Raw genomic sequence first — 26,512 nt, 5'->3', positions numbered from 1 at the left:
GCTGCCTGACTCAGCCTCTGCTCTAATTTTTGAAGTTGTTGTGTCTTATACATGTCTAAATTAAAATATACTCTTGCATTAAAATGATATATAGAATTCAGCTTCAAAAGCTGTCTCAGAAACTGTCTCCCCTTTGTGACAACAATGCACAGTCCCACTCATTTCTTTGCTCCACAAAGTGCTGTCAAACATGTCCAGTCATCGAGCACTCACTGCAGCAAAACTGTTCATCTTTCAAAGGCAGCAGTCTCAAAGCTCTTTACAAACCCCACTGGCAGACACCTCGTGCTACCCCCTGCAAGGGAAGTGAGTAACACTCCTCTAGTCACACAGGGGGAAGCTGAGGTAAAGTGAGACAATACAATCTCCCTGCTGTCACACAGCAAGCCTGTCTGTAGCACGAAGCTCCTGCCTTGCTAATGCCTCGGTCCTGGTTTCTAAGCAATAGCCCAAGCTTCCTCTCTATTCAGCTGCTCAAATTGCTGCAAGGAATTAAGAAGGTACCAGGAACCAGAAGAATTAATTTCAGAGGGGAGGAAGAAACCAGCACAAAGAATTCAACAGGTTACAGGGCGGTGGGGCGGGGAGTGGGGGGAAACGTGTATACTGATTAAGAGACAGAAACAACCTACGCTTAGCCGCTGAAGCTTGCAGCTGTCAAATCTATCCCTCCCATACTGCTTTCCCCTGCCCGGATTTGTGACAATCTGCAAAGCAAAAAGCCTTTTTAGATGAGGGAGAAACTTTCTAGTGAACAGGGTGCAAGTCGCTTCTGCCATAGCTCACCCAGTCAGGTGCTCCCCTAAAGGCCACAGTAAGTTCCTTTACTGGGAGGCAGCCCCAAGGAACAGAACTGAGCACTTCTTGAAATGAATGGCATATTAATTGTTAATCCTGGTGCTCCTCTTATATCCTAAACTGTGGTCCCAAAGCAGTATGTTTGTCCTAGAAGTAGTATGCTGTGCCGATTTGAATTGAGCATCATCCTTGCTCCAGCAGGGCTAAAAAGAAAAAGACAGACAGAAAGAACGACAGACAGAACGACAGACAGACAGACAGACAGACAGAAAGAAAGAAAGAAAGAAAGAAAGAAAGAAAGAAAGAAAGAAAGAAAGAAAGAAAAAATAAAAAGGAACTTGAACCTGAGGAACATACATGTAAGCCTGGTTGTTACAGACTAGGCAAACCAAACCTTTACAGAAAATGAAGGCAACAGAAAATGGGAATGGGCTCACATCACTAATAAATAACAGGAACAGGAATGAACCTAACCTGTACTGCCTGGTTGTTACTAGCATGCTAGCTTTACAGGTATTCTAGCTACTCTCCTCCCCAAAAGACAACATATATCCTCACTAACACAGCCAGAACCTCCAGTTGTTTGTCAGCACACCACCTAAGCACCACCTTTCTGTTGACATCACCTCTAAGGCTCGTAAAAGTCTTGCAGCAGCATGCAAATGGGCACGGCAGCACCTGGCTAAACATCTGCTTGTATGTTGAGGGTAGAGAAATGGAGCCCCTGATGTTTTCTTACAGAGAAAGAACCCTCTCTGCTTGAGCTAAAAGAGGATCTTCACGAGAATGCATAGGTGTCACTGGAATTATTTCCTCCAGTTTCCAGGACTACTTAAACAAAACATTCTACATCTTCCTACTATAAAGCAAAAAAGCAGATGGCACGTATGCATGAAGAAACTACAGATAAAGGATATGTCTGGAACTTGTATCTATTTCATGGGATCATTAAAAATGGTAACTTTCCCCAAGGCACACATTAACAGTCTACTTGAGTTCTCACACCTCGCCTGCTTCCATTCAGGCAGAAGGTTTATCAGGAGGTGGGAAGTGTGCAGCATAAGCAAGATATTTAATTTGGGTTGATTTAATGAAATAACCAGACTGAAAAGTTGCAACATGCCCTAACGGGCGACAGTATATCTCTTTTACTAAGTGATTGTCACTAATAGGCACTGCTCTCAAAGGAAAAAGGAAGAAGGAGAGCCAGCAAAACGAGAGTCTTGGACAGGCAATGGGAACAATTACCAAAAAACTTTCATAAAAGCATTTGAAACATTCTCTCTTCATCAAACCACATAGACAAATAAAATGCAGACCCCACAAAATTGTATTTATCTTCTTCCATGGCTGATCCTAACACATAGTCCTGTATGCTGAATTTCCAGTATAATGAAAGAACATGAGAGCAAACAGCCATAGGATGCATGCAGAGTGGAAAGCAGCCTTTTTCTCCTTCCGTGGTGATCTAGCATTGTGCCTCAACTCTGGTTTTAGGTTTGAGAAGGCTGTCAACCTTTGCAGATTCCCAGAGGCAGGAGTTCTGCTGAGCCTGCCAGTAGGAAGGCCACCTCGCTATGCTTGTATGGAATAGTTAGGAGTCCTCAGCACCCTGCAACTTGTGTCACCAATCCTCAACACCAATTCACATCACTGCTGTGCAGGCTCCCTTCTTCTGCCGACTAATCTTGCTGCTTGGGAGAGCTTTCAGAGTTGAGAAGTATTGGCACATTTGAAATTTCAGCTAATCCCCTCTCAAAAGGCATTGTTGCTATTCTCAGAATAATGAGTAGGAAGTTTCCTTGCTCTGTTAATGGTACAATTAGAGGCAAAATTGTTGCGTCATTTTCTGACAGCTAGCTCCAAAGATGCCATGGCCAATATCACTTCCGCTTGAAGCCAAAAGAAGTCAAAGCAGTCACGATTTTATCTGAATGACAATGCATCAAATGACAACTGGTCAGAAATAGCTAGAGTCCAAACATTCTCCTGAAAACAAATGCTTATTTTGCCCAGAAGAAATACTTTCAGATTTTTCATGTTGGTCTACTTTTTTAAAGACCTTCCACATGAAATGGAAAATCCTTCCTTTTCCAGTGGAAAATCCAGTAACAAAACCTAGTCTGCTGACTCTTACGCATCAAATTCTGCTGAAAGACATAGGTTCTCGTGAGACCTTATCATATATTGAAAATGTGTGGGTGGTTTCTTTGCCAGTTTTAGTGTTCATATATATTCTCAAATGGTGCCAGAGAAAAATTACAAGAAATCCTTATGCTTGTGCTCAGTGGAAAGGGCTTCTGAATTCTAACTAAGTCATCTTACTTCTTACAACGGAGGAGCTATTCTCTTGGAGAGTAGCCAACAGGTGCTGTTATTCTGGTAGCGCAGTTCCATCCTCATGAACTAAGTGCAGTGTTTTCTCCCTCATTTGGTAGCATCGTCTCTCTCTTTAGCGTGACTGAACTTTATCTGAGAAAACAACATCCCTGTGAAATGGTGCTAGCACTGCTCAGAACAGCCTGTGAAGACATGCCCCTGCACAGACACATGCACACACACCCTTGCACCCCATCCCCTGACATTATGTCTGCTTTCTTGCTTGAGCTGTGATAAAGACATTGCAATGTCTTTATCATTGCAATGAGGGACCCCATGGGGAGCAGGGACAGGGAGGGACCATGAAGGAGCAGCAGAGACCAAGCTTTAAGGACTGACTGCAGTCCCTATTCCCTGCTCCCCTGCACCACCCAGGGGGAGGAGGGAGAAGAGGGTGAGTAGAGTAAGATAATTTTAGTTTTCTTCTAGTTTCTCACTGCTCTAGTCCGCTAGTGGTAGGCAATAAATATATTAATCTCCCTATGCTGAGTCTGCTTTGCTTGTGATGGTAATTGGTGAGTGATCGCCCTGTCCTTATCTTAACCCATGAGCTCTTTTTTTCATTGTATTTTCTGCCCCCCACCTTTTGATGATGGGGAGTGTGAAAGCAGCATAGTGGAGCTGAGCTATCTACCATTGTGAAACCACCACAAATGTACAGCAGCTGTTCAGAAGAGGAACAATACACAATTTTTTAACACGTTATTAATCTTCTAAGTGTTTTATAAGGGGGGTAGGTGAAAGAGAGACAGAGAGAGTGCCATTAATTTGTAGCTCTCTCTTAGGTGGGATTTGGCAGTCAGTACACTGCACAGCTGTGTAAGGAGAAGCTCTGAGCCAGGGATATCTAAACAAACCCCCTCTCTAGCAAAATATACTGGAAGATCATATATGGTTTCAAGTCTGCCTGTGTGATTACAAACAGGGAAGTTACCCCTTCACTTGTGTTTGATAATTTAGCTTTCTCGCATCAGTAGAAACTACAGAATGAGAATCCTTTATAGAAGAAAAAAATGTGAAAATATTGAGAACAGGTGCACACTGAGGCTCATCTTGTTCAAGACTGGCAGATGGAAATGTTTTAGGAGCAAAACTGGGCATTGCTTGTGCTGCATTCCTGCCACCTGCAAGGGTATGTTTCCCTCCTTTAAAAAGAATCAGAGCGAGATCTTTGTGTTTAGGACAACAAAATTCATAGCAAAACCAGAATCAGGGTGACTCCAAAGGAAACAGACTGTGACAAGTTTTCGTTGCAATTGCTAGACTTCCTTCACTGAGCTCAAAAAGAGTCTCTTTAGCAATGCTCAATGGCCTACAGCTATGCTTCTTCAGGCTGCACGCATGTCACCTATTATAAGCTAAGTGCGTCAGTCTAGGCACAGAGTTGAAGACTTCCAAGACAAATGGAGGGGTGTGCTGCGGTGGGTGCCACTCTTTCATCTGAGCCTTCACTGAGTCAGTGCCACGGCACAGTGCTCTGAGGTCTAGTGGGCCTCGCAAGATGTACTGCCAAAGTCACTTGAACTCCTAGTACGGCTAAATGGATGCTTTTTCAGCTCCATGCTCACACGCCTAAACCTGGAGTCTTCTGTCAAATTCCATTTGTTTACCAGAAATCACGGGGGCCATGCTCCTATGCACCACCTAATGGCCTGGTCTCAGCTGGTTAGCCTAACACCTGCACGGCAGCTTTTGTGCAAGAAATGGCAGTTCTGATCACAGGGGACTGCTGCCTTCTGTCCCACAGGCAGCCGTGTCTCGGTGGCAGGTAATGGTCCGTCTGAGTACTCCAATGTAGAAGGGTTCTGTAAATGGAAATTAATATTCCTCTGGCTTGGAAACAAAGTACATTGTCCCTCAGGGCAAGAAGGGAATTCCAGTCTGCAGCCATGATTTGATGGAACTGTTTCCAATTACATATCCTCTGAACTCTTTAATTCACAAACTTCTTTTTTCTGAGTGGGGGAAGGCTTCTGAAAAGCCTCATTAAGGTTGTGTATGGAGGGAGACAAATTTTTAACTGCTTAAGCTAGTGCTTCAGTGTAAGGTATGAATGCCAAAGATCCCTCCGATAAAGTTCACTGTATGCAACTGCCACAAACTAATGGAAATTTAATTGCACTGCACTGTAAGAGCCCCTGTGAAAAGCACACCAAAGCCTCTAACGGACCGTGGAACTGGGATTTTAGAGGAGAAGTAGACCCCTTTGGAATGAGCACCTTGAGGGCATGCCTGGAAGAGGCGGCCTATGATAGTTGCATCAAACGGATGCTCTGCAGATGATCTGTGGGACTGGTCACTGCTAGGGGCCATGCACACAAGGGAACTGCATGCCAGACATTCCTCAGGAAAATTAAATAGCAAAGTGACTACAGGATGAGCTAAGGTTTCATATGTGTGTACAGTTCTGCATTACACTGATTCTGGAAATCTGCCCAGAAATCCAACGGTGGCTGGCTGGAATGGGTAAGATAATAGAGTTTGGCAGGATATTCCTCAATATTCTTTACTCAGCAGTTCAGTGTCATAGCCTTGTTTTCCTTCACGAGCCCTAAAATGGGAAAGACAATTATTTGTGTCCTTCTTTATCACCTTCTACTCCATAACCAAAAGCTGAACTCTTAAAGGTCTGAAAGTATGTCCGTAATTAGACTGACTCCTCAACTTCTAGAAGCTAAAACACAGCTGAGGGCAGGAGGTGCTAATGAGACACTAGTAAGCAGAGAAGGGGTGATGGTGATTTGAAACACTCTGGGGTTTTTTCTCCTTTACATAGTACCCAAACTTTGGTAGTCTCTATGCAGACATGAAAGATACAGACCATTTTAGACCAACAAAACAGCTTGGTCTTCTCATGTGCCAAGTGCTCTGAACAAAATCATGGAAATGCCTAGAAAAAGACTTATGTTCCTTAATCACGGTCCCTGAGGTGTTATGGCTGGGGAGAGAGGAGTTCGATTATGTGCATTTAAGTCTTTGCCGCTGTTCTTTTTTTTTTTTTTTTTTTTTTTTTTTTTTTTCCCTTGAATATTCTAAGCCCAAAGAATTTGTCATATTCTTTCATGCCATCCCTCAGTCTCATTATCTTCCGATCATCCCTCTTTCTAGATGACACCATGGCTTGCTTTCTATGGTCATTGAGTTTTATTTATGACATCTTACTTCTGCAGTAATTAAACTTTGTGTAATATTCTTCATTTCCTCTGCTCTCTTTCTGTGTCATTTTCAAGTTGTGCTTCTTTTGTTCTTTTGCTCTTTTGCTAGAGGCTTCAAGTTTGTTGGAAAGTGTTTTGCTGCCTGCAGTGCAAATAGAATAAAGGTTCTGTGGATTTTTGTGGCTAGATATTGACTGCACAGATGCTTCTGTCTGGAAAAAAAAAATAGAATCAGTGACTTTGTAGAGGCTGGTACTGAGAGCTCCAAGTATCAGGATGAAATCAGGAGGTTCCTGCACTTCGCTCCCTTTCCTCAGCCCTCTCGTGCTTGTAAAGGCACAGGAAGACTGTGGCAGCCTCAGCATCTCACAAAGATCAAGAGGATGGCACTTAAATTTATTGTTTGACCTCAGACAAAATAAAAATTCTCTCTTTCTCACAATGGGATGCTTTTGACCAATGGGAGACTCCTAAGAAGAAAAACCTACAAAGAGAAAGACAAAAAAGGAGATGGATGTGGAGTGGCATCATGGGTTTTAGGCATCCCAATTCTGCCTTGGCAGCTCATTAAGTCAGGGCTTTTAAATCAATCCAGGGAGTGCTCCAATGAAAGTAAAGATGAGAAACTGTTAATAATAGAAAGAGATGGAGGATACAGTCTGGAAGAAAGAAAAAAGAGAATTGTACAGACTAATAGAATTGAAATTCAAATGCATCTGGAGGCTGCTCCCAGACGAATCTGCAGACGTCTCCACGGCTGGGCTCCATTACGAAGTACAAGAGGCTGTGAAGTAATTGCAAACCTCCAGGATCAAGCCATACTAACACATTTGAGAACGGGAAACTTGCCACATCACCCTTAGCTCTCCATGAAGCAGCAATGCTGGCATCTAAGAATAGATTGCTCAACACGCTCCAGCAGTAAGGCCATCTGGCCCAGAAGCAGCAACTTTTGATGTCCAAATGCCATCCTGCAGAATGCGCCCAGGCTTTGTGACTCCTGGGTGGCATGCACCTCTGAATTGTAGTAAGTCTGATCAGTTGATTAGCTGCTACCTCATGTTCTCTTTCCAGTTGTTTATTATTTTGCTTTATTTGTTTAATTAACCCAGCCTTCTGCAAGAAAGGCCTAGGCAGCAGTCAGGCTTCTGTTTAACTTCCTTCATAAAAACAACTGCTGTCAGGCAGTTTTGGGGCTGGAATGACTGCAAGATCCTTTACAAATTCACCAGCATAAATCACTCTCCTGAAACTCATTTGTCTTAACAAGTTCTTCTATCAATGTTCTCCGTATTAGCTCTCCTTGGGAAAGCTTTCAGTCTGTCTCAAGACCCTCAGTCTGTTAAAGAAGGAGGTAAAATGATGGCAACTGCGTAAGTAGATGAAAAACTATGCACGTTATAAAAGGCTGACTGTTGCACTCATGTGTACCTGTAAATGCTTTCTGGGGAAATGCAAGGCAAAATAACGTGTTTTGCTTCTTTAGCATTTATAAATGCTGCCTTCATATGGCACTGAGTTTTAAATTTCAGTCCTCCTTTCATCTCACAGTTTTTATTCAGCCTTACCACCCTTCTCTTTTGTGTCAGATCCTTACTGAAAGGAACCTGGTAGGGCTTTTGGTCTTGACAGTGGGTATTAGGGAAGAAGATGTGGATGGGGGATGAAAGTAGGGTAACTTCTGTTCTGTTTTGGAAGGGTTTTGGTGATGATGATTTTTTTTAATTATTCTTATTATTCTTAAAAAAAAAAATAAAAATCATGGGAGTATGTTAGGAAAGCAGTTCTGTCAGTGTTGTCTTCCTGTAATGTTCCAATCTGTGGGTCTCCAATATCCTGACTGTATTCTCCATCAAAAATGAGTTAATAGGGGAATGAAGACTTCATGCTTTGAGTGTTTGGAAAACAAATATCTGTTGGGCCTAAAAAAGGTAAATTAAAATAAAAAAAAAAGTTTCCTGGTATTCCGTTGTCTCACTGGTGATAAACCAGAATGGGTTTGGGAATGAACTTTGAGACATGCAGTAGTGCACAGAACAGCTGCTGTGGCACTGGGACCCACGCCACATCCATTACCACAGTGAATCTTTCTCTTACTGACTACAGGCATTGTTGACTAGAGGGCAACCCTTCTTTCTTGTTTGCTTATTCAAGATATTTTTTAGTTAGAATGCAGCCTGTATTTCTACCAAGGCTGAAACAGTCTTCCCTCTTGACTGCTCAATCCAGCTACTAAAAGTTTAATTAAATCTGCATCTGTTGCCTGTGGGCCCTATAGAACTCCAAGGGCCTCTGCTCCCTCCTCACTTACATGTACATCTGTTCATGGCATGGGCTTCCACTGGGCTGCTTTTGTTGCGTTGAAGGGTTACTCTCCATTTACGTCAAAGTAAACAGAACCAGTATTATGCACTGTGTAGGAGACACTAGGAACAGACAAAGTATGTGAGTAATTTTCTTTTTTAGATCTACAGTTAATTCTGTAGAAAATCTGTTTTGAATGCTGCTTGGGAGATGGCTTGATCTGTCTTTTTCTTGAAAACCTATTCTTATGTAATTAATAATTAAAACAACATCAGAAGCCTGATTGGGAAAATTGGTTTGGATTCTTCATAGTCAAATCCCCAAACAGCCAATGAATGCATACGCAGAAAACCTGTGTCAAGGAAATTCAGCATGTTTTTCTGCACAGGAGATTTTCAGCTGACTGTGGAATTGCTACCTCTTTCTACCATCACTGTTATAATTTGGTGAGCAACATGGGGCATCAGAAGCTCTCTGGTGAACAGATTGTGTGTTAACATGAGTTACACAAAAAGGTGCAAGCATTCCCACTTGTGCACCAGCATTGTGCCATTGGAACAGCATTCCCATCCTGCAAAGCTGGCCAGAAATATCCTCAGTGGAAGGACCTGCTTTTATTAACTAGAATATCTATTAGCAAATGAGGTAATTTCTGTCTTGGTGCTAGTGGAATTCACAATGCTGAAAAGACAAAGACCAGCCCAAACCATTCAGTGAAAAGGAGCTCCCTGACGTAGAACCTTACAAAGCAAGAGAGAACGGGAGGGGTCAGTAGCAAGTAATCAACCTACGCTGGCACTCATCATCATGATGAGCATGATAAAATTGAGATGCTACTTGTCCAGATTCATATCAAGTTCTCTTTTATCTAAGTTCATAAATATGAAGCTAAAGAACCTCTCCTGCTGCATTTGAGGAACCTTTTTTTCATAATTTATACAAGTATCAGTGCTTGGGAAAGTGAAAGATTAATAACAACTGCTTGGTGCCGAGCACAGTGCAGGTGAGGCTTCCCTTGTGCAGCTCTGCAGTTTCTCCCCACTTGCAGTATCTACACCAGCCCAGTCCTGAGCACCTGTGCGACTGCCAGCACAACTGAATCCTGCTAGTCATCAGGACCAGTCATCTCAATTCTGACCAGCAGCTCCTACCTTGTAAATGAAGTCCTGGACCTGCACAGCGACACTGCTGACCAAACTGGAGTTTGCTAGTTGGGGGAATACCTATCCTACAAGGATAGGTATTGATATCCTACAAGGATAGGTATTGACACAAGTCACTAAGCTCGCTTCAATGAGCAAAGTCAAGGTAGCCTCCGGGCATGACACCTACTTCATGAACTTCTTGCCTTCAAAGCTTTCCCCACACAGCAGAGGGTAGTGGCAGCAGCCAAAATGCACTGTTTCAGTTTAAATAAGAGCATCCCCTGCTATCAACAAAGACACCCATAAAGTTTGTGATGGAACAAAGCTGCAGCTGCTGAGGATCTCACAGCACCTGCCAGATTGCCTACTAAAATGCCTTAGAAATGGAGTGCCAAGGAACATTGAACCATCTTTTAGCTCTATGGCCTGTGGTCTGGCAGTTGATAATGAGGAATGCTACATTTACTTTTAGTAGTATCAGTTCTCTGATATGCAGCTATGGCTCTTTGTTTCAGCTGATAGGAGGAACTGGGTGACGGGTCAGCATTTCATTTGCCTCTAAAGCCCACCTGTTTTCTTCTGCACTGCCTGAAGTTCCCAAAGCTCAACTCCCTCTTGCTTAGAAGCCTCCACTTAGTTCTTTCCTTCTTCACAGAATCACACAGAATTTCTAGGTTGGAAGAGACCTCAAGATCATCGAGTCCAACCTCTGACCTAACACTAACAGTCCCCACTAAACCATATCCCTAAGCTCTACATCTAAACGTCTTTTGAAGACTTCCAGGGATGGTGACTCCATCACTTCCCTGGGCAGCCTGTTCCAATGTCTAACAACCCTTGCGGTAAAGAAGTTCTTCCTAAGATCCAACCTAAACCTCCCCTGGCTCAGCTTAAGCCCATTCCCCCTCGTCCTGTCACCAGGCACGTGGGAGAACAGGCCAACCCCCACCTCGCTACAGCCTCCCTTGAGGTACCTATAGAGAGCGATAAGGTCGCCCCTGAGCCTCCTCTTCTCCAGGCTGAACAAGCCCAGCTTGTAGCATGAATCCCTTTTTGCTTATTCTAAAGCTGTCTTCTAAAGCTGTCTCTGAAGCCTTCTCAGTCTCATGTTCAGAATGTGGTCACTTACTCTTTGAAGCACAAAACACAGGTCAAGAGAGAGAATTTTTTTCCTGTAGTCATCACCATACCATTAAACAAAACAGTCAAATATAAGCCATTTTTTAAATGATTGGGTAAATCCTTTTTTCAATCTTTCCTTACTTTCAATTTTGTTAATTCACTGGATTCCTGAAACCCACGTAAGTTTTCAGATGTAAAAACAGGACATGAAGTACTTAAGGCTGTTCACCCTCATTCCTTCAGACTTCCCCTCTCTGCACAGAGATGTATGTCTAGAGGGAAGCACAGAAGGAAGATGTATTCTCTTGGGGATTCAGGTGCATCAGCCACGTGCCCCTTCAACCTACCGATTCACTATTTGGGCCCTGCAGACGTGCCATGCTCCCCATCCTCCCACCAACAACTATCTTGGAACCCAGCACCAGAACCTTCATCACAGCCGTGCTCTCAGCAGTGCTATATTCCTCTTCTGCCTTCATGGCGTAGCTTCTATCTGCACTACTGGCCTCTCGCAGCTGCAGAATGGAGATTTTGTGGGGGAAAAAAAAAAAAGAGGAATTAACTGCCAGGAGGAAGAGGAGCAGGGGCCAGGCAAGTAAGGATGAAAAGGAGGCACTGTCTGGAAGGAGACTGAAGTTGTGAGAGGGGGTCCATATTCTCTTCCTGAGGGCAAGTTTTATTCTTTCTGGTATCATTTCAAATGCTGCTGTTGCTATCAGAAGCCACACAGGTCCTAACTATTCTTCCTAATGTTAATAAAAGGAGTAATAATCGAGAAATGTCATGAGTTGGTCGTAGTTTAGCTTTTATTTTTTATTTTTTTGGAGATATCTCCAATTATCCTGCATCCCAAGGGACAGTTACTAATTGTGCCTCCTGCTAGTGTTCACCCCAGGGAATTCAAAACAGCAGCAAATGAAATCAGAATGGAGAAATAACAAAAAGAGCTGGAAGATAAAGGAAAGAGAGTGACATCCTGATTCTCAGGTGCAGAGTCCTTTCAAGTTGAGGAAATCATTATTCTCCTACAATGCAAGCTGAGAGGAAAAAGCAACCAACATAAATAACTCCTTGCTGGTAAGAGAAAGGAACTCCAGAAAAATCCAAAGCACATTTACATCCTGAAGGTATTCCTGCCCTTGTTCCAGATCTCTCTTGTCATCTCTTTTCATTCCCAAATGCAGGCTAGGTCTGTACCGAATACATCCCCTGACTGTGGGAAATGGATTCAAGCCGCAGAAAAATTCCCCAAATGTGTACATGCATGACAGTGTGCCAAAGAGCTTCGCCCTTCAGATTTGTGAAGTGTTGGAGTCTGCCCCAATACGTACTGAAAACAAAGGCAGGATGGAGGATTCCTGCCAAAACACCATGTTATAAGACAAGTCCCTGTACAAAGGGACGGTAAGAGAAAACCAGACTGCGCTAATGGAACTTTGTTACCATCAAGCACTGTACCACAAAGCAGAGGGATGGGAGAAGGTGAGTGCTCCTCTTATTACTGGAAACGAGAAGAACCCTCAGCCCAGCATCCATTAAGCTACACATCTCAGTCATGCAAGAGTTCTCCTTGGATGAGGCAGGAAGAATCTGCCCAAGCAAGGCTTTGAATCTGTCTGCAGGACTAGCTGTTTGCACGGACTGCTGATTGCATCAGGAGAGGAGGGGACGAAGGCAGCAGACCCCAGCATGGCTCTGTATTTAACAGAAGAGGGAGAGGGAAAATATAGCTGTGCGAAGAAGGAACTGGATCTTGCTAGGCAGTGGTTTCTGGAGAAGGCACTCTGTCAACTTATTCATATGCACAGCTGTGATAATTACTTTCCGCTTCCCTAGCTCACATGCAGTGCCTACCTCTGTGGGAGGCTTTTCCTTTTGCTCCCACAAGAGGAATGATTTTTGGTGTCTTCCACGTGCTTACTGAGCTGTCTCCCATTAACCAGACTGAAACAGCAGAGACTGTAGGCTCTCAGACTACCCTTGTAGCACTACCCCCTCCCCACATCATTCTCTGCAATCTGCAATTGATTGCTGCAAGAAGCAAAACACTCCAGCAAGTTAGACATCACCTTTTGACTCAGCCACACTTTTTTTTTCTGGACTAGCTGCCTTTGTAAACCTTGCTGGACTTTCAGGTAATGCACATTCACAGCCCTGTCAACCTGAAACCATGTGTCTTAATTGCTCACGTTCAAGACTCAACCTTACCTCCAGCCTCCACTGCTCATTCTTTCTAATAAATATATATATTTATTAGAAATGTCATATATATATATATATATATGACAACAATCATGAGTGGCTGTTAGGGATTTTTGGCCAACCTCTAGACTGTTATTTGGGCAAAACTCTTCCTGATATCAAGCTGTCCAGAGAGTGAATCAGATTTCAGCATTTAGGGCAGTGTTATTTATGCCACAGAAGTGACCTCATAACATTTAACACTTCTTGTCCTGTTTGTCTCCTTCTTTCAAGGCACTACAGCCTACTTGACAGATCAGAGCCCTGGGACACAGGTTTTACTCTCAGCTTTGGATAGCTGGGTGAACTCAAGCAAAACATTTTCCATCTCTTCATCCCCTTTTGTAAAATGCGGGCTGCCTTTGTAAGCACTGAAGGGTCTACTGATAAAGAGTGATGCAGAAAAGTCAGTGGTATTATTATTACTTATTCTTGCATGGTCTTTCTATTATCCGTCCTGCAGCAAGATCTTGTCATGGGGAGAGATGTACTAGAGGAAAAACTTAAATACTTTCTACTTGCTGCACCTTTAGATATTGGTAGGGACACACACTGGCAATATCCCACCTGCCAATAAGTGCATTACTTCCCTAAGCAATTTAGAAATCGTAACATTAGTGTGTAAATGTGCTCATCTCCGAAATGCAGCTGTTTCTGGTGCTAGATATGAGAGCTGGCCATAGCAGCTTGCAATGAAGCCTTGAAAAAAAAAAAAAAAAAAAAATGGCAGCAGAAGAATGGCCCTGGTTCCTTAGTGTTTTCTAAGTCATATTATCATCTGTGCTTGAGGTACTGGAATGTGAACTGCCCAGTGAGGATTTGCTAGCGTTTCAAACCCATGTCACAAAAGAGAAAACAACTTCACAGGAGGAAGACAATGAAGAATGGACCCTGCTGTCAATTAGACAAAATAGTGAGAGGAACACGCTGACAGATTTACACCAGCATGTGGACAGGGATAATGCCCTTGCTCTCTGTGTGCATATCCTATGAAAGGATGCGGGCGGCTGTGGTCCCCAACATCTAGTCTGAAAAGCAGGTGCTAATGTCAGGCGGGGGCATCCTGAAAGGGATGCTCCCTCCAGCCACTGTTTCCTCCTAGCACTCCGGATACCTCTTGGAGATCTCCCACACAGTGACCAGGCTAAACTGCTTGGTCAAAATGCCCGGTGAATTTCTGCATGAGGTCCAAAAAACTCACATCCCACAGTGATGAGAGCTAGCCACACATACTCTGGGCATACAGTGACGTGCTCCTTGAGCACAGGAGCTGCAGACTGTGAAGGTAGCTTCAAGCAGTCAGTATCTGTTAAGGGTAATGTTCAGTGTGTGCTGTTTATTAATAATTTCTCCTGAGTAGGAAGCCTCATAAAAATAGAACATAAACCCCTGTCATTCCTTCCCTCCCCCCAGCTACATTAAAGTATCATTACAGTCACACACATAAAAGAAGCAGGCATCCAAGCACTTCACAGCCTCTGCAGGGTAAGGTTACTGAGGCTCCTGGTACTCCTGCAGTCTAGTTTCCAGTTTCTCCTTACCCTTTGAACTCCTCTGCATTGTTGTCCACTCCTCTGCTGGCCTGTATCTCCGTGCACAGACAACCTCTGCAGAACCCAGAGGCATGGTATACCTATTCTGTGACTGCTGCGCAGGCTTTGGAGAGCATGCAGATGCTCACACCCCTGGGATGCAGTCCTGAGGCAATGCCACAGCCACGCTTCCAGGCTTGGGATATGAAGAGCAGGTTAATACAGACTTAAAACCCGCCTGAAGGTTGCCCTTAGCAGAGAACAGAGACACACAGTAGATGCCTCTCATCCTCCTCTTCCACTCTTCCCATTACTAATATTTCCTTTCTTCTGCTGACCAGTAAAATAACTTGCTGAAAGCAACTAGAGTCCGGCAGAAGTCTGATCCCTTCCTTAAAAAAGGAGTAGATTCTTTCCTCCACATTTGGGAGGATAAAAACCCTCAAATGTCTGATAATGTGGTGTGGGTTTTTTTGTTTGTTTTTTTGGGGGGCTGGGGGTTGCCAATGCATCCATCAAGGACACAATCTGGTATTCCCTGTCTTCTTGTCAGCATAAGAGCCATGGTAAATGAGGTGACAGAGGTGATATAATAGTTCCAACCAGAGCGTGTCGACTAAGTCAAATATTTATGTATTCAGCTTGACAAACACTCCTTTCCTGGCAGAAACAAGGGACCAGCAGTGGATGTTGCTGCAGCTAACATGGAGATCGGTATTTTCCCAAATGAGCAATAAAGAATTCTTGGGGGAAACATTACAGCAGTTGGCTGTGCCATCCCAAATGAATGGCATGGCAAGCATGCACAGAAGCTGATAGGCTAACAGCTAACTCAAATGAACTAGCTCCAGTGGTGGCACAGAAGTCAGTTCAAGTAGAACTGTTAACGTTGATGATAAGTACGAGTGTTATCTCACATCCCTTCATATATGTTAAGTGAGTTCAGCCACTTAGTTGCATTTAATTGATAACTGAATCTGGCTCTTAGACTTACCTGGATTTTAAAACAGTGCAAATTACTGATCAGAGCCATGCAGTCTATCTATACTAGGAGTTTGACTTGATATAGATTTATTGGCTCAAAACATTATTGAAGAAAACTGCTTGTAGAGAGGTCTTGGGCATGAGAACCAAGGAATTCTCAGAGAAAAGAGCGATTCCTCAGATTCTTTGCAAGTTCAGATGAAGGTTAGTGGTCCAGTGTGCATGGATATCAGCATGGGGCCTCAGGACAAATCCAGATACTCAGTTACTATGGTGAAGGGGGCCATGTGAGCACCTAGGCAGACACAGGCAATTTACTGGTGTCCTACTGGGAATGGATTTGCAAATTAAAAACCAGCAAATGAAAGACAAGGGCATTTGTGAGGATGCTGAACTGACTGAAGAGATGAAACTTTTCCTGGAGCAGCCCAACAGAGTTTTTCTCAAACGGTATTTCTCATGGAGGGGTAAAAGAAAGGAAAGAAAGGTCTGAGCTTGGTTCCATCACTGAAGTAGAAAGAAAGGTAATAACCTCTACAGATCTGCAGAGGTACCTCTCTTTTGAAAAATCTCTTCACATATAGAGTCCACTAAGGACCTCAGTGCCAAAACCACACCTCTCCAGGAGGCAGATCCAAGAATGTTGCACAGAGGCTTTGCCCACGCAGGCACAGCAGCAAGAAGATGCTGGATGCTGAGGCTGAAGGAGGTGCCGTCAGAGCGACTCTCTCACTGGAGCAGAATAGTGTGAACCGCTTTGGAGGACTGCCTGGAAATCAACATGAGAGAGACAAACAGACCGACAGCAAGGTCCTGAATTTTAATAGAATGGTCAGAATTTGAGAAAAACATCCAAAGCACAGAAAACCCCAAGCCTCCTTAAGATCCGTAACATTCAAAGTGTCAATTTTCTACTGGTCTTGAGAATGACAGAGATGCTTTAGTGCAAATGTAAATCAACCTCTTTAGTACTCATTGTCTCAGCAGCAGCCCATGACCATGACCATACAAATCCTGGCAAGTGCATTAAGATGATCCACCAGCTTCATGTGTGAAGCCAGGAGGAGTAACAGGGAGGACTAATTTGCCAATGGTAAACCTCCACCTAGTGCCCACTGAATTCCTACAGTAATTTCCCAATCCTTTGCAATTTTAATATTCCAAGACTTTTAAAAGGACACAGAACACTAACCCCAGGAAAATGTCACAAATTTGGAGTGGACTGCCCAGCCACTTTCAAGTACAGGAGAGCTAATTTTTAAAAAAAAGGTATTTAGGATCTTAATTGCAAAATAGGTTTTCTGTGGCCATATATTCTTTTCTTTTTTCCTTCAGATCATGTGTCTCTGTCTTTCTGTGTGTGCATGTGTGCGTATACGCCTCTATGTTGGTTCCTAGTCTGTAACTAAGCCAAGTTTGAGTGAGTAATCGTGATCTCTGAGAGATTAACCTCTTACAAGTTCCATGAAAATAGCTGGTGGTGTGGAACAGAGAGAACTTTGTAGGTTCTCCACTGAGGGAAAGACTTCAGAGTGAGCTGAACTCATTTCACACAGAAGTCTCCATGTTGGAGAGAGATGTTATAAAAGCCTCAGTACCGGGAGAAGTGTAGATCAGAACTCACATCTTGTCAGGCATTAGAAAACGTCACCATGACACAAATCTTTTGGAAGCCAAGCTTCATTAGCTCTGCGGCTCACAGACCCCCTTGTTTTTACCTAGAAGAGGGCAGGAAGGATAAGGTTTGTCACTTTTTCTTTCTTATTCAAAATCAGTTCAATTTCCCCAAAATACCCTTTCTCAGATGTGACTAATCATGGAAAATATTGATACCCTTCTATCCCTGTCAGAAAGTTATAACTTCAGAGCACATGAAAATAACAGCTGATCAATGGACATCATCTCAGCAAAGGCAATAAAAATAATACCTGTGTGAGAAGCAGACTGTGAGTGTACACAAAAGGTAGAGCGCAGAAAGAGAACATTATAAAACAGAACAAATATATATTTATAAGCCTGCAGCGGCAAAACGCCTAACTTAAATTAAAATACCATATGAAAATATTACAAACCTACTAGATGAAGGATCAGAACGCTGTTTAATGGCTTTCTCATTGTTCAGTGTTATCTCTGTGATCAGTTGCTATCTATTGCTATTGTCAACGCTCATTTACACTAGTGGATGCATGTGTATTTGTGTGTGAGGACAGATGCACAAAATCTGGTGCAGATCCTCAGGTGATGTAAATTGCCATGGCTGTATTGACGTCAGTAAAGATACACTGATTTCCTCCAGCTGACAATTTGCTTTTCTGTATGTAAAAGGCACAGAAGCTAGGTGCTGTTTCAACTTTGCTCTCAGACACATACAGTAGGCAAATGCTCATGCAAATACATTCTCTCTCATATGTGCAAATACACATATTGCTTTGCAGTACACATTGCAAGTAACGACAGGAGATTTATACTCCTTCCTATGCTGAAATTTATAAACAGGATTGTTCCTGATCTGTCTGCCCACTCTTATCTGTAACAATATATCCCCACTTGCTTTGCTACAGATCTTAAAAAATACAGAGATGAAAGGGACTGTCCAGCATCAGAAGGCTGTTAAAAATACATTTAGGAAGGATTGAACTTTGATCTTAAGACCGTTAGTCCACTACTCTAACTAAGACCTTTCTGCCTCTTAAACAGAGCCATTGCGCAAAATAAATCCAACTCTCATTTTCTCACCTAGGGCTTAGCTAAATGAAATGACAAATTCCAGAATAGATAAGAATATTATTACCTTGTTTCAGGATACTACTCTTTGGGGGGAAAAATTTAGATATATATATATCTTAAAGGTATGAAAGGAAAGGAAAAAAAGGTCACATTTCAGGCTTTGTCTCCATAAATGACTATTTTCTCGTTTGCTCATTTGTTCCTACATGGTTCCATGGAATGTGGACCAAGCCATGATTACAGGCTACAGGTAATTTATGTCAAATGAAATATTTTCCATCTGTTACACAGAGGAATATTTCTGCCTTTCTATAATGTTTTCCTAAGGGAGAAACAACAAAAGGTTTCATACCAGAGAATGAGGGTGGAAAAAAAGGGAAAAAATAATGGAAAAAAAACATCATTGAACTAAAAGAAATGGGGAAAAAGCACCAAGACAGTTATAGGGAAAACAACAGCAAAAGCAGAGGGTCTATAAACCCTAGGTATAATAAGATTGAGACAGCTCTTTTTTACTCTTTCTACTTGGATTACAACACAGAAGGAAAAAAAATAGAAGTGTAAGATAGGCATATCACTACAATCTAACACATCCATATATCTATAGGTACTTATAGATAAGTATACTGCATAAATATTTTTTGTTTTATCAGGCAAACACTTCCTTTGAATGAATAGAGAGATGCCGAAATTAATCAAAGACCAAACTGCCCGCTAGCAAGCTCCAGTCTGGCCTCATCCAAGGACTAGAAAAGCATCCCAAGGCTAGACTTCGCTGGCTTGCCCCGAGTAAAAGTGCAAATAATTTTATGTTGGGTACAGGTGGAAATGTGTACAGTCTGTGCCTCATATAAGTAGCCACTTGCTGCATGCATAAGCTGTATGTACCATGCCCAAACTGTATATTCCCATGTGCACATCTTTTTGTGAAGGACCGGGACGTATCAGTCACTTGTTGCAATCTCAGAGCCATGGGTGTCCTTCCGTGCTCTGTGTGTTGCAAAGAAAGGGGCAGCCGGCCCAAGAGTCACCTGGCAGAAATTCTCAAAGGTGTCTTTAATACCTTGTCATTTGGGGTATTTTTACATGCATACAATTTCCAAACAGCTATGCATGAATTCTTCTGTTTGCTAACAGTGTTGCCGTGCAAGCCCATGGCTCCTGAAGTCCCCTGGTGATCCTTAACCTCGGATCTGCCTCGGAAGTGACACCAAGCGGGCCGATACAAAGCATGTGCAAGAAAGGTACCCTTGCCACCAGAGAAGAGCATCCTGGCTGCAGCAGAGCATACAGCTGAGTGACATAAAAATATCTCCAAGCACAACAGTCAGTTCTGCACACAGACTCCTTCCCCAAGCTCCCAGCCAGCCAGTAAGACTTTCCATAGCAGCATTTTTAGGCTTTAATAGTGTGTTTCTCTGGCCAGGACATTATATAGCACCATATTGCAGTCCTGTCCCCGTGGGGGGAATTCCTCATGCCATCTTCACTACGCAATTTTGTACCTAGAATTTCATCCTGAACTCCTCCTAAGCTGAGACTTTTTCCTTCTCTTGCCTCATCTGTGATCTCTTGTAATATTGTTATGAATCATTAATTCCATATTCCTTCGCCTGGGACTTTATAGGCCCTGATGCAGATATGACGCAGGTGTGTTCGTACCATAAAGAATGTCTCAGGCTGATTACCATGTGAATGGAACCAGTACAGATGTATCTTAAAATGGGACACAGTTGCAGAGACTCTACTTTTTCTCCTCCCATTGTAATCTTTATTTCATTCTCGTCTGAGCAGGGCTTTGGTATCCGTGCAGCTACCCCAATGCAACCCCCTGTCATTTGAAACCGGCTTACAGCGCTCTACTCCAAGTAACTTTTGATGCTGAAACTGTGCCTTGCTAGCAGGGATTTTCAGAACCCAGGGCAGCCCCAATGCAACTATTTCTGGTGTGTGAAAGCTCAAGGGAATCAGACTCTGAAATAAGCTGGGGGAAATCTGAATCCAAAAGAGCGAAAGCAGAGGGCATATGTAGCACTGCTTGTGCACCCAAAGTGAACGGGATGGGTATCTGGGGTACATGGGCAATTCAGAGTTGCTCTGGCCTTTTTTTTTTTTCCCCTTTTTTCTTTTTTTTTCCTTTTTTTTTTCTTTGTGTGTGCTGGTGCAATGCGCAAATATAGCAAAATATGTTAATAGTAAGCCATAATATTTACAGTTATTGTTAGTACCCATTGAAATCTGTGGGATTTTGTCTAATGCCTTTACCCTGGAGATAATCCATAGAATAGAACATTAATGCATAGTTAAAAAGAAAAATTATGGAAAACAGCACCTCTGCATATGCAATATCTTCATTTCAAAGTTACATAATTGAGCTTTTGAAATTAAACAAAAATACAGCAAACAGCCTCAGACCACAGCACCGACTAGGTGCCTCTAACAATATCTTTTAAAACACGCCTCTTTAATAAGATAAAAAATACTGTCCTAAATTAGTACAAAATAAAATAGAATAGGTTTCAGCCTAATGCAAATCCAAATGAGCTCTAAGACCTCTGGGAAAACGTGATTTTAGCAAATTTCTTCCAAGAGTCCTAAGAGTTTGTTTTGCATGATGAGACGATCTTGCAGAGCAAACAGAGACTAATAATTTAAAGGATCTACTTAGCTTCTGTAAGTCGTGCCAGACAAATACTGCTTCTACACCTGCTTTCAGTGTTGGTGACGTGGTTAAAAGAAGACTTGAATGCTACGCTGAATGTTCGTAAATTGCACCTACGCCTTTCGATGGATGAAACAGCAACTGAATGTTAACTATTATTTAATCGTATTAACCAAAGTCAGTTTTCCAGATAATGCACGGGCTCAAAATCTGAAGTCCTTCCATAGGCAGAGCTTCACTGAGAGACTTTCACTGAAAGAAAGACGGCAAGATTCAGGCCATTTAGACTTAATGTGCTAAATTCAACCCCGTGGCGTTCCTCTGATACTCAATGAAGGGTACTGAGGACTGGAAGAGAAGGCTGTTTTCTGATAAAGACGGGGAGGAAAATTTATACTCACGGCGTTTGACGATACTTTCGGGTGGTCCCTTAAGACAAGAGGCTGCCTCCTAAGGGTGATCTAAGCCATGCTAATTTAGCAACCTGTATTTTTGAAGCAAAACATTCCATGACGAATGACCTTATTTTTTTGTTTTTAAAGCTGTGAGGCGCTTATGCAATAGATTCCTAAGGTAGAAAGAGACAGATGCCACAGAATAATAATCAGCCTAATTCTTGCTCAGAGTCTCTGCAAAGATCTTTCTCCCTGTCTCTCCTTTCATAGGTAAGCTCAGGGCTACCTTTTCTCAGGCAACATGCGGCAACAATTAGTGTGTCTTTGCAAAACTCAGGAATTCTTCCCTTCTAGAGGAGGGATTGCGTTTTTCTTCTCTTTAAAAATGTAATTTTCTTATTAAAAAAACACACACACAACAACAACAAAAGATCTATTAGTTTTAAAGAGAGCTAACAATGAAAGTAAGACTGAACTTCTCTTAAAAAGATGATTCTGTTGTTTTTTCTTCCCAGCCCCTTGCAGAAGACTGCCCTACTTGACATGAAGAGTCACATGTGTCCAAAAGCTCAGCTCTTCACTTCTATCCAGGGCTTGAGGTGAGCTGGGCTGCAAAAAAACCTCAATCCTAGATCAAATGGAGCAAAATCCCTGGGCTGTGTCTGAGGTGAGACGGGGCACCCCCAGTACATTTAAACACGCTGCCAAAACCTCCTGTTTTGTGAGAGGCAGAGGAAATCCCATCACCGGGCTGTGATTGCCGGGCACTGCCTGGGTGCTGCTTTAGCCCTTCATTTCAGCCACTGCGTCTTGTCATGCTAAAACATCATTTCTGTTCTGTTTAGAGTGGCCATTTTCTGTAGTGAGCAGCCAGTTCTTACGCTCTTGGCTAAGGGGGAAGAAGCAGAGGACACTGAATTTCAGGGTTTATACTACAGGGAAAAACACGTTCAGATTTGCGTAGGAAGGAAGGAAGCGCAGACACCTAATCTGTGTAGGTATTAAAGTACATGTCCCCTGCTGTCACGCAAAAGCCAAAATACAACTCTCAGGTTGGCCAGCTGGATCACAAGGGATACTGGGCATGCTGTCAAAAAGGTGGTGAAAGATCCTCTACATTCGAGTTGCCTTTAAGTTAGGTTTTGCAGTCCCTTTGATTTCCTTCTGACAGTCAGAGATGAGAGAGGATGAAACCCGGTGTACACAATCAATGGGAAAAAAGGGAACCGGCAGGAGTGGGAACTGTAGACTGTTTTGCATCTTTCCCATTTCCCTTTCTATACAAAGACTTCGGTTTGCCTATGCTATAGAAGGAAACAGAAGCAGTCTATTTCAATCTTCGTGAGTGAAGAGCGCTGCAGGGATTGCTCTGTTATCCCCAGCAGCAGCCCTGACTTTCCACAAAAAGGCTACATCTATGTATCTAGCTCTCTGTTATTTATAGATTGTGGTATGATCTGTCAGCGATCACCTGTGTTCTTAACGCGCTTCTCTTTGTGCCTTTTGATACGAAGAACTGATCCACGATTCTCGTCCCAACCAAACCCCACTAGAAAAAAGCTCAGATAAGGAGGAGGCATTTAGACTTCTGCACCGAAATTGATTCTTCAGTCTGTGTAATGACATATGTTAGAAACTCTGCTCGGAAGAAAGGAAAGCCCTTGCTAATACGACATTTCTAACAGAGCCTTCACTGCAGGGGTTCACTATTTCAAAAACAATGAGGTTGATTATGCATTTTTATACGCATTTCTCACTGTTTTCAACCGAGTGACTTCAACCAAGCCATTCTGGATTTAGAGCAGCATGAGCTCAGGATCTGGCCCCACGTCTTTTTAAAACTTCATCCACTGCATGATGAATAAGGGCCAGATCCTGCAAATGCTTACTACCTGTATCAGCACCCTGTGTATTTTAATACACACACTTCCTTTAAGGTGTGATCGCAAAACTGAATCATTACAGTGCAGTATTTTAGGAGTACGGACCCGTCTTTTGGGATTCAAGCATGCCTTGACCGTACGTAGTCCTTTAATAGTATTTCTTTTAATAGTAATTTCTCTACTGATTTTCACAGAATCATGTGGTAGATGCCTTGCTGTTGTGAAGTGGTGTAACTCTACTTACACCGGCTGAAATCCAGCTCCATATCATAGCCACGCTTCTGTGCTCAAAGCCAACATGACAGAGAAGGGGCCCTTTGTTTTAAAAGTGCCAAAAGAGATAAGGAAGACGTCTGGGGCCATCCACTGTCCTGCGTACTTTATTTTGGCATCACTATAAGCAAAACAATAGGGCCCATTCCGGAAAGGAAGAGCAGCTCTAGTTGTACTACTTACATTACCAAATTCCTCACGTGAGAGAAGCCACGCCAGAAGCTGAGCACCTTCCCTTCCCGAGTTCCCTAACCGGCTTCGAGCAGACCACATCCCCCTGCTTTCCAAGCGCCTAAACCAAGGCCAGCACCATGCCCGGTGCAGTTGTCATGACCAGCTGGCGAACTGACGGCATAAACGGGACACAAAACCCAAGCAAATGAGACTCCAGGAGTCGCCTCTTCCACCAGCTCCAGTGCAGGAATGCTCATCCTTGTTTACTACACACGCATGCACGCAGACCGCTATCAGCATTCAGCACTAGCAGTCACGCTTTCTGCGCTGCTAAAAAACACTTGGTCCTTTTCACGAGCTGGGTCGGCATCGGGTACCACTCACCAAAAAAAAAAAAAAAAAAAAAAAAAAAAAGGCAACCCACAGGCGCGTGCCATACGCATCCTAAATGTCAAACATATCCACGGCATCTGTACCTCCGTGAACCCCCCGGCACCATGCGCAACCCTCGCAGCGGGGAGAGGAGGAGAAGCCCAGCTCCCAGGGAGGAGCGGGGATTCTCCCTGGCGGGTCGGGGGGCTTTTTGGGGGATGCCGGTGACTTAGGGCAAGCAGGAGGAAAGCCTCCCCACCGCCACGCCGGGCTGGCGTTTGCTCCACGACTCGGGTACCGATGCCAGGCGAGGAGGGCGCGATGCTGGGCTCAGGCTGGCCACGGACACTTGCCCCTGGAAGAAAAGCGGTCAGGGGGGAGGCAGCACCCTGAAGAAGGGGCGCACGGAGGAGGGGGAGGAAGGAGCACGGCCCCCCGCCCACCCCTCACCCCTCACTCACTCCGGTCTCCGGCCGAGGATGCCCTTGCCGATGGGCGGCGGGGTCTTGTGGTGGAGCAGGGCGCTGCAGCACCCCTTCTCCCTGCCCTCCTTGTCGGCGGGGGGCTGCTGCCCGCCCGCCCGGCCGCCCCCGGGGCCGCCCCCCGCCGCCTGCTGCTGGGGCTGGGGCTGGGGCTGGGGCTGGGGCGGCTCGGGCTGGCCCGGCGGGGGCGGCGGAGGGGAAGGCGGCGAAGGCGGCGGCGGCGGCGGCCCCGGGGGGTGCTCGGGCGGCGGTCCCGGGGGGACCCCAGCCCCAGCCCCGGCCCCGGCGGTGGTAGGGGGCTCGCTGCGGGGCGGCCGCTGCCCGCGCAGGCTGCGGTTCTCGGTGCTGAGCTCGTCCAGCCGCCGCTCCAGCTCGTCGATGCGCTGCCGCTGGGTGTGGATGAGGCTCTGCTGGTTCTGCACGATGGCGGTCAGCTCCTTCAGGTACAGCACGGCGCGCACCGGGTTCTCCAGCAGGCTCTCCATGCCCGCCCCCCCCACCCCACACACGCACCCACCCACCCCCCTCTCCCCTCTTCTCCTTCTCCTTCTCCTCTCTCTCCCTGCGCGGACCCCGCGGGCCCCTCTCCGCCCGCCGGCCCGAGCGGCGCCTGGCTGCGGGGAGGGCGGGCGGCGGGCGCGCTCCCGCGGCCGGGCACCCGCCGGAGCGAGCGCGCGCGCGCCTGGGCACGCGCCCGGCCAGCGGCCGCCCGATGGTGCCGCGGGGTGGGGGGGGGGGGGGAAGCGAAGCCGTTCCTATGGGGGGGGGGGGCGCCGCCGAGAGCCCGCCCATGGCCCCGCCGCGCAGGCGCCGGGGGATGGAGGGGGGCGGGCGGCAGCTGAGGGGGCGGCTGAGGGAGGGGACCATGAGGGGAGCCCCTGTCCCCGTCCCCGTCCCCGTCCCGGTCTGCCTCCCTCCCTCAGTGGCCTTTCTGCGTGGTGCCTTTCTGTGTTATGTTTATAAATTCCCATCATGACTTAGTGGTTTCTTTTATTTTATTTTATTTTTAATTTTTAATATTTTTTTTTTCTGTTGGTTGCGCTTAAGCAAAGTGGTGTAATTCGAGGTGGTGGTGGCTGCCCTGCTGGTGGCGGTGCTGTTTGGTGGTGTCAGCACGCAGCGGGCAAGGAGCTCCCCAGGAAAATGGGTGTCGGGGGAACCGGTGGCACCCCCATCAGCTTGCCGCTCCCCCGAAGCCTTGGTCCCCCGAAGCCTTGGTCCCCCGAAGCCCTGGTCCCCAAAGCCCTGGTCTCCTTCAGCTCCTTGGGAAGCAAACCGGACAAACTGTGGGGCTCTGCCTGGGTGTGCAGATTGCATTTCTGAGCAGATGCTGTCCATTTCTCGCGAAACGCCTTCCCTTGCCCTTCCTCATGCACATCTCTGAGTTCACAAACTTACAGACCTGGGTCTGAGGAAACAACCCTTGTGCTTTCTGTCATGCGAAGTAGCCTAGGTAAAGGCAGCACACTTATTTACAGGGACTCTGGTGCAGATCTGTGAAGAGTTTTGGTCACAGAGCAGCAACCTCGTCAATCACCGTTGGCTCTGAAGGTCCAGGAGGGGCAGCAAGCGGTCACACCTGATTTTAGGCAAGCCCATCCGTAGATCTGACCGAGCATCCAAAATGTGCAGGTCCACAGGATGAAAAGCAACTGTCCCTAAGCAGATTGTTTTGGGGATAGAGCTACTTTCATTTTGCCTTTTCAGATCAGCAAAAACCGCACCACAGCATGGAGCTCCTGAAGTGAGGGACCGAGAAATGTGAAGGAGAATCTCAGCCTCAGCTGAGCGGAAAGGTGTATTTCCAGTCCTTTCTGTTCACAGATAGCCTTGGGAATGTAAACTGATGCAAACAGGATCACCAGGATTAGAAACTGTTCGCAG

At 44.9% G+C, this 26,512-nt stretch overlaps 2 protein-coding genes across 5 annotated transcripts in view; one reads left to right on the top strand and one right to left on the bottom strand.

The window, feature by feature from the left end:
* IQSEC3 (IQ motif and Sec7 domain ArfGEF 3) overlaps positions 1–25,113 on the bottom strand; it is a 100,879-nt gene extending 75,766 nt beyond the window's left edge. Inside the window, exon 1 of the mRNA XM_032207691.1 lies at positions 24,608–25,113. Within this exon, the coding sequence (XP_032063582.1) occupies positions 24,608–25,113 (506 nt within the window). The remainder of the gene's footprint in view (positions 1–24,607) is intronic.
* WASHC1 (WASH complex subunit 1) overlaps positions 24,946–26,512 on the top strand; it is a 63,712-nt gene continuing 62,145 nt past the window's right edge. For 3 of the 4 annotated variants that reach the window (XM_032207698.1, XM_032207700.1, XM_032207695.1), the window contains exon 1: positions 24,946–25,071. The gene's annotated coding sequence lies outside the window, so the exon portion shown is untranslated. Of the gene's footprint in view, positions 25,072–26,357; positions 26,425–26,512 lie in introns of those variants that run through there. The other variant, XM_032207696.1, reaches the window with a different exon arrangement.

Source organism: Aythya fuligula, chromosome 1 (genome assembly GCF_009819795.1).
Source record: "Aythya fuligula isolate bAytFul2 chromosome 1, bAytFul2.pri, whole genome shotgun sequence".
In the NCBI taxonomy this organism is placed as follows: Eukaryota; Metazoa; Chordata; class Aves; order Anseriformes; family Anatidae; genus Aythya; species Aythya fuligula.
Note: the sequence above shows the minus strand (reverse complement) of the source record. Positions and strands in the feature narration are given on the sequence as shown.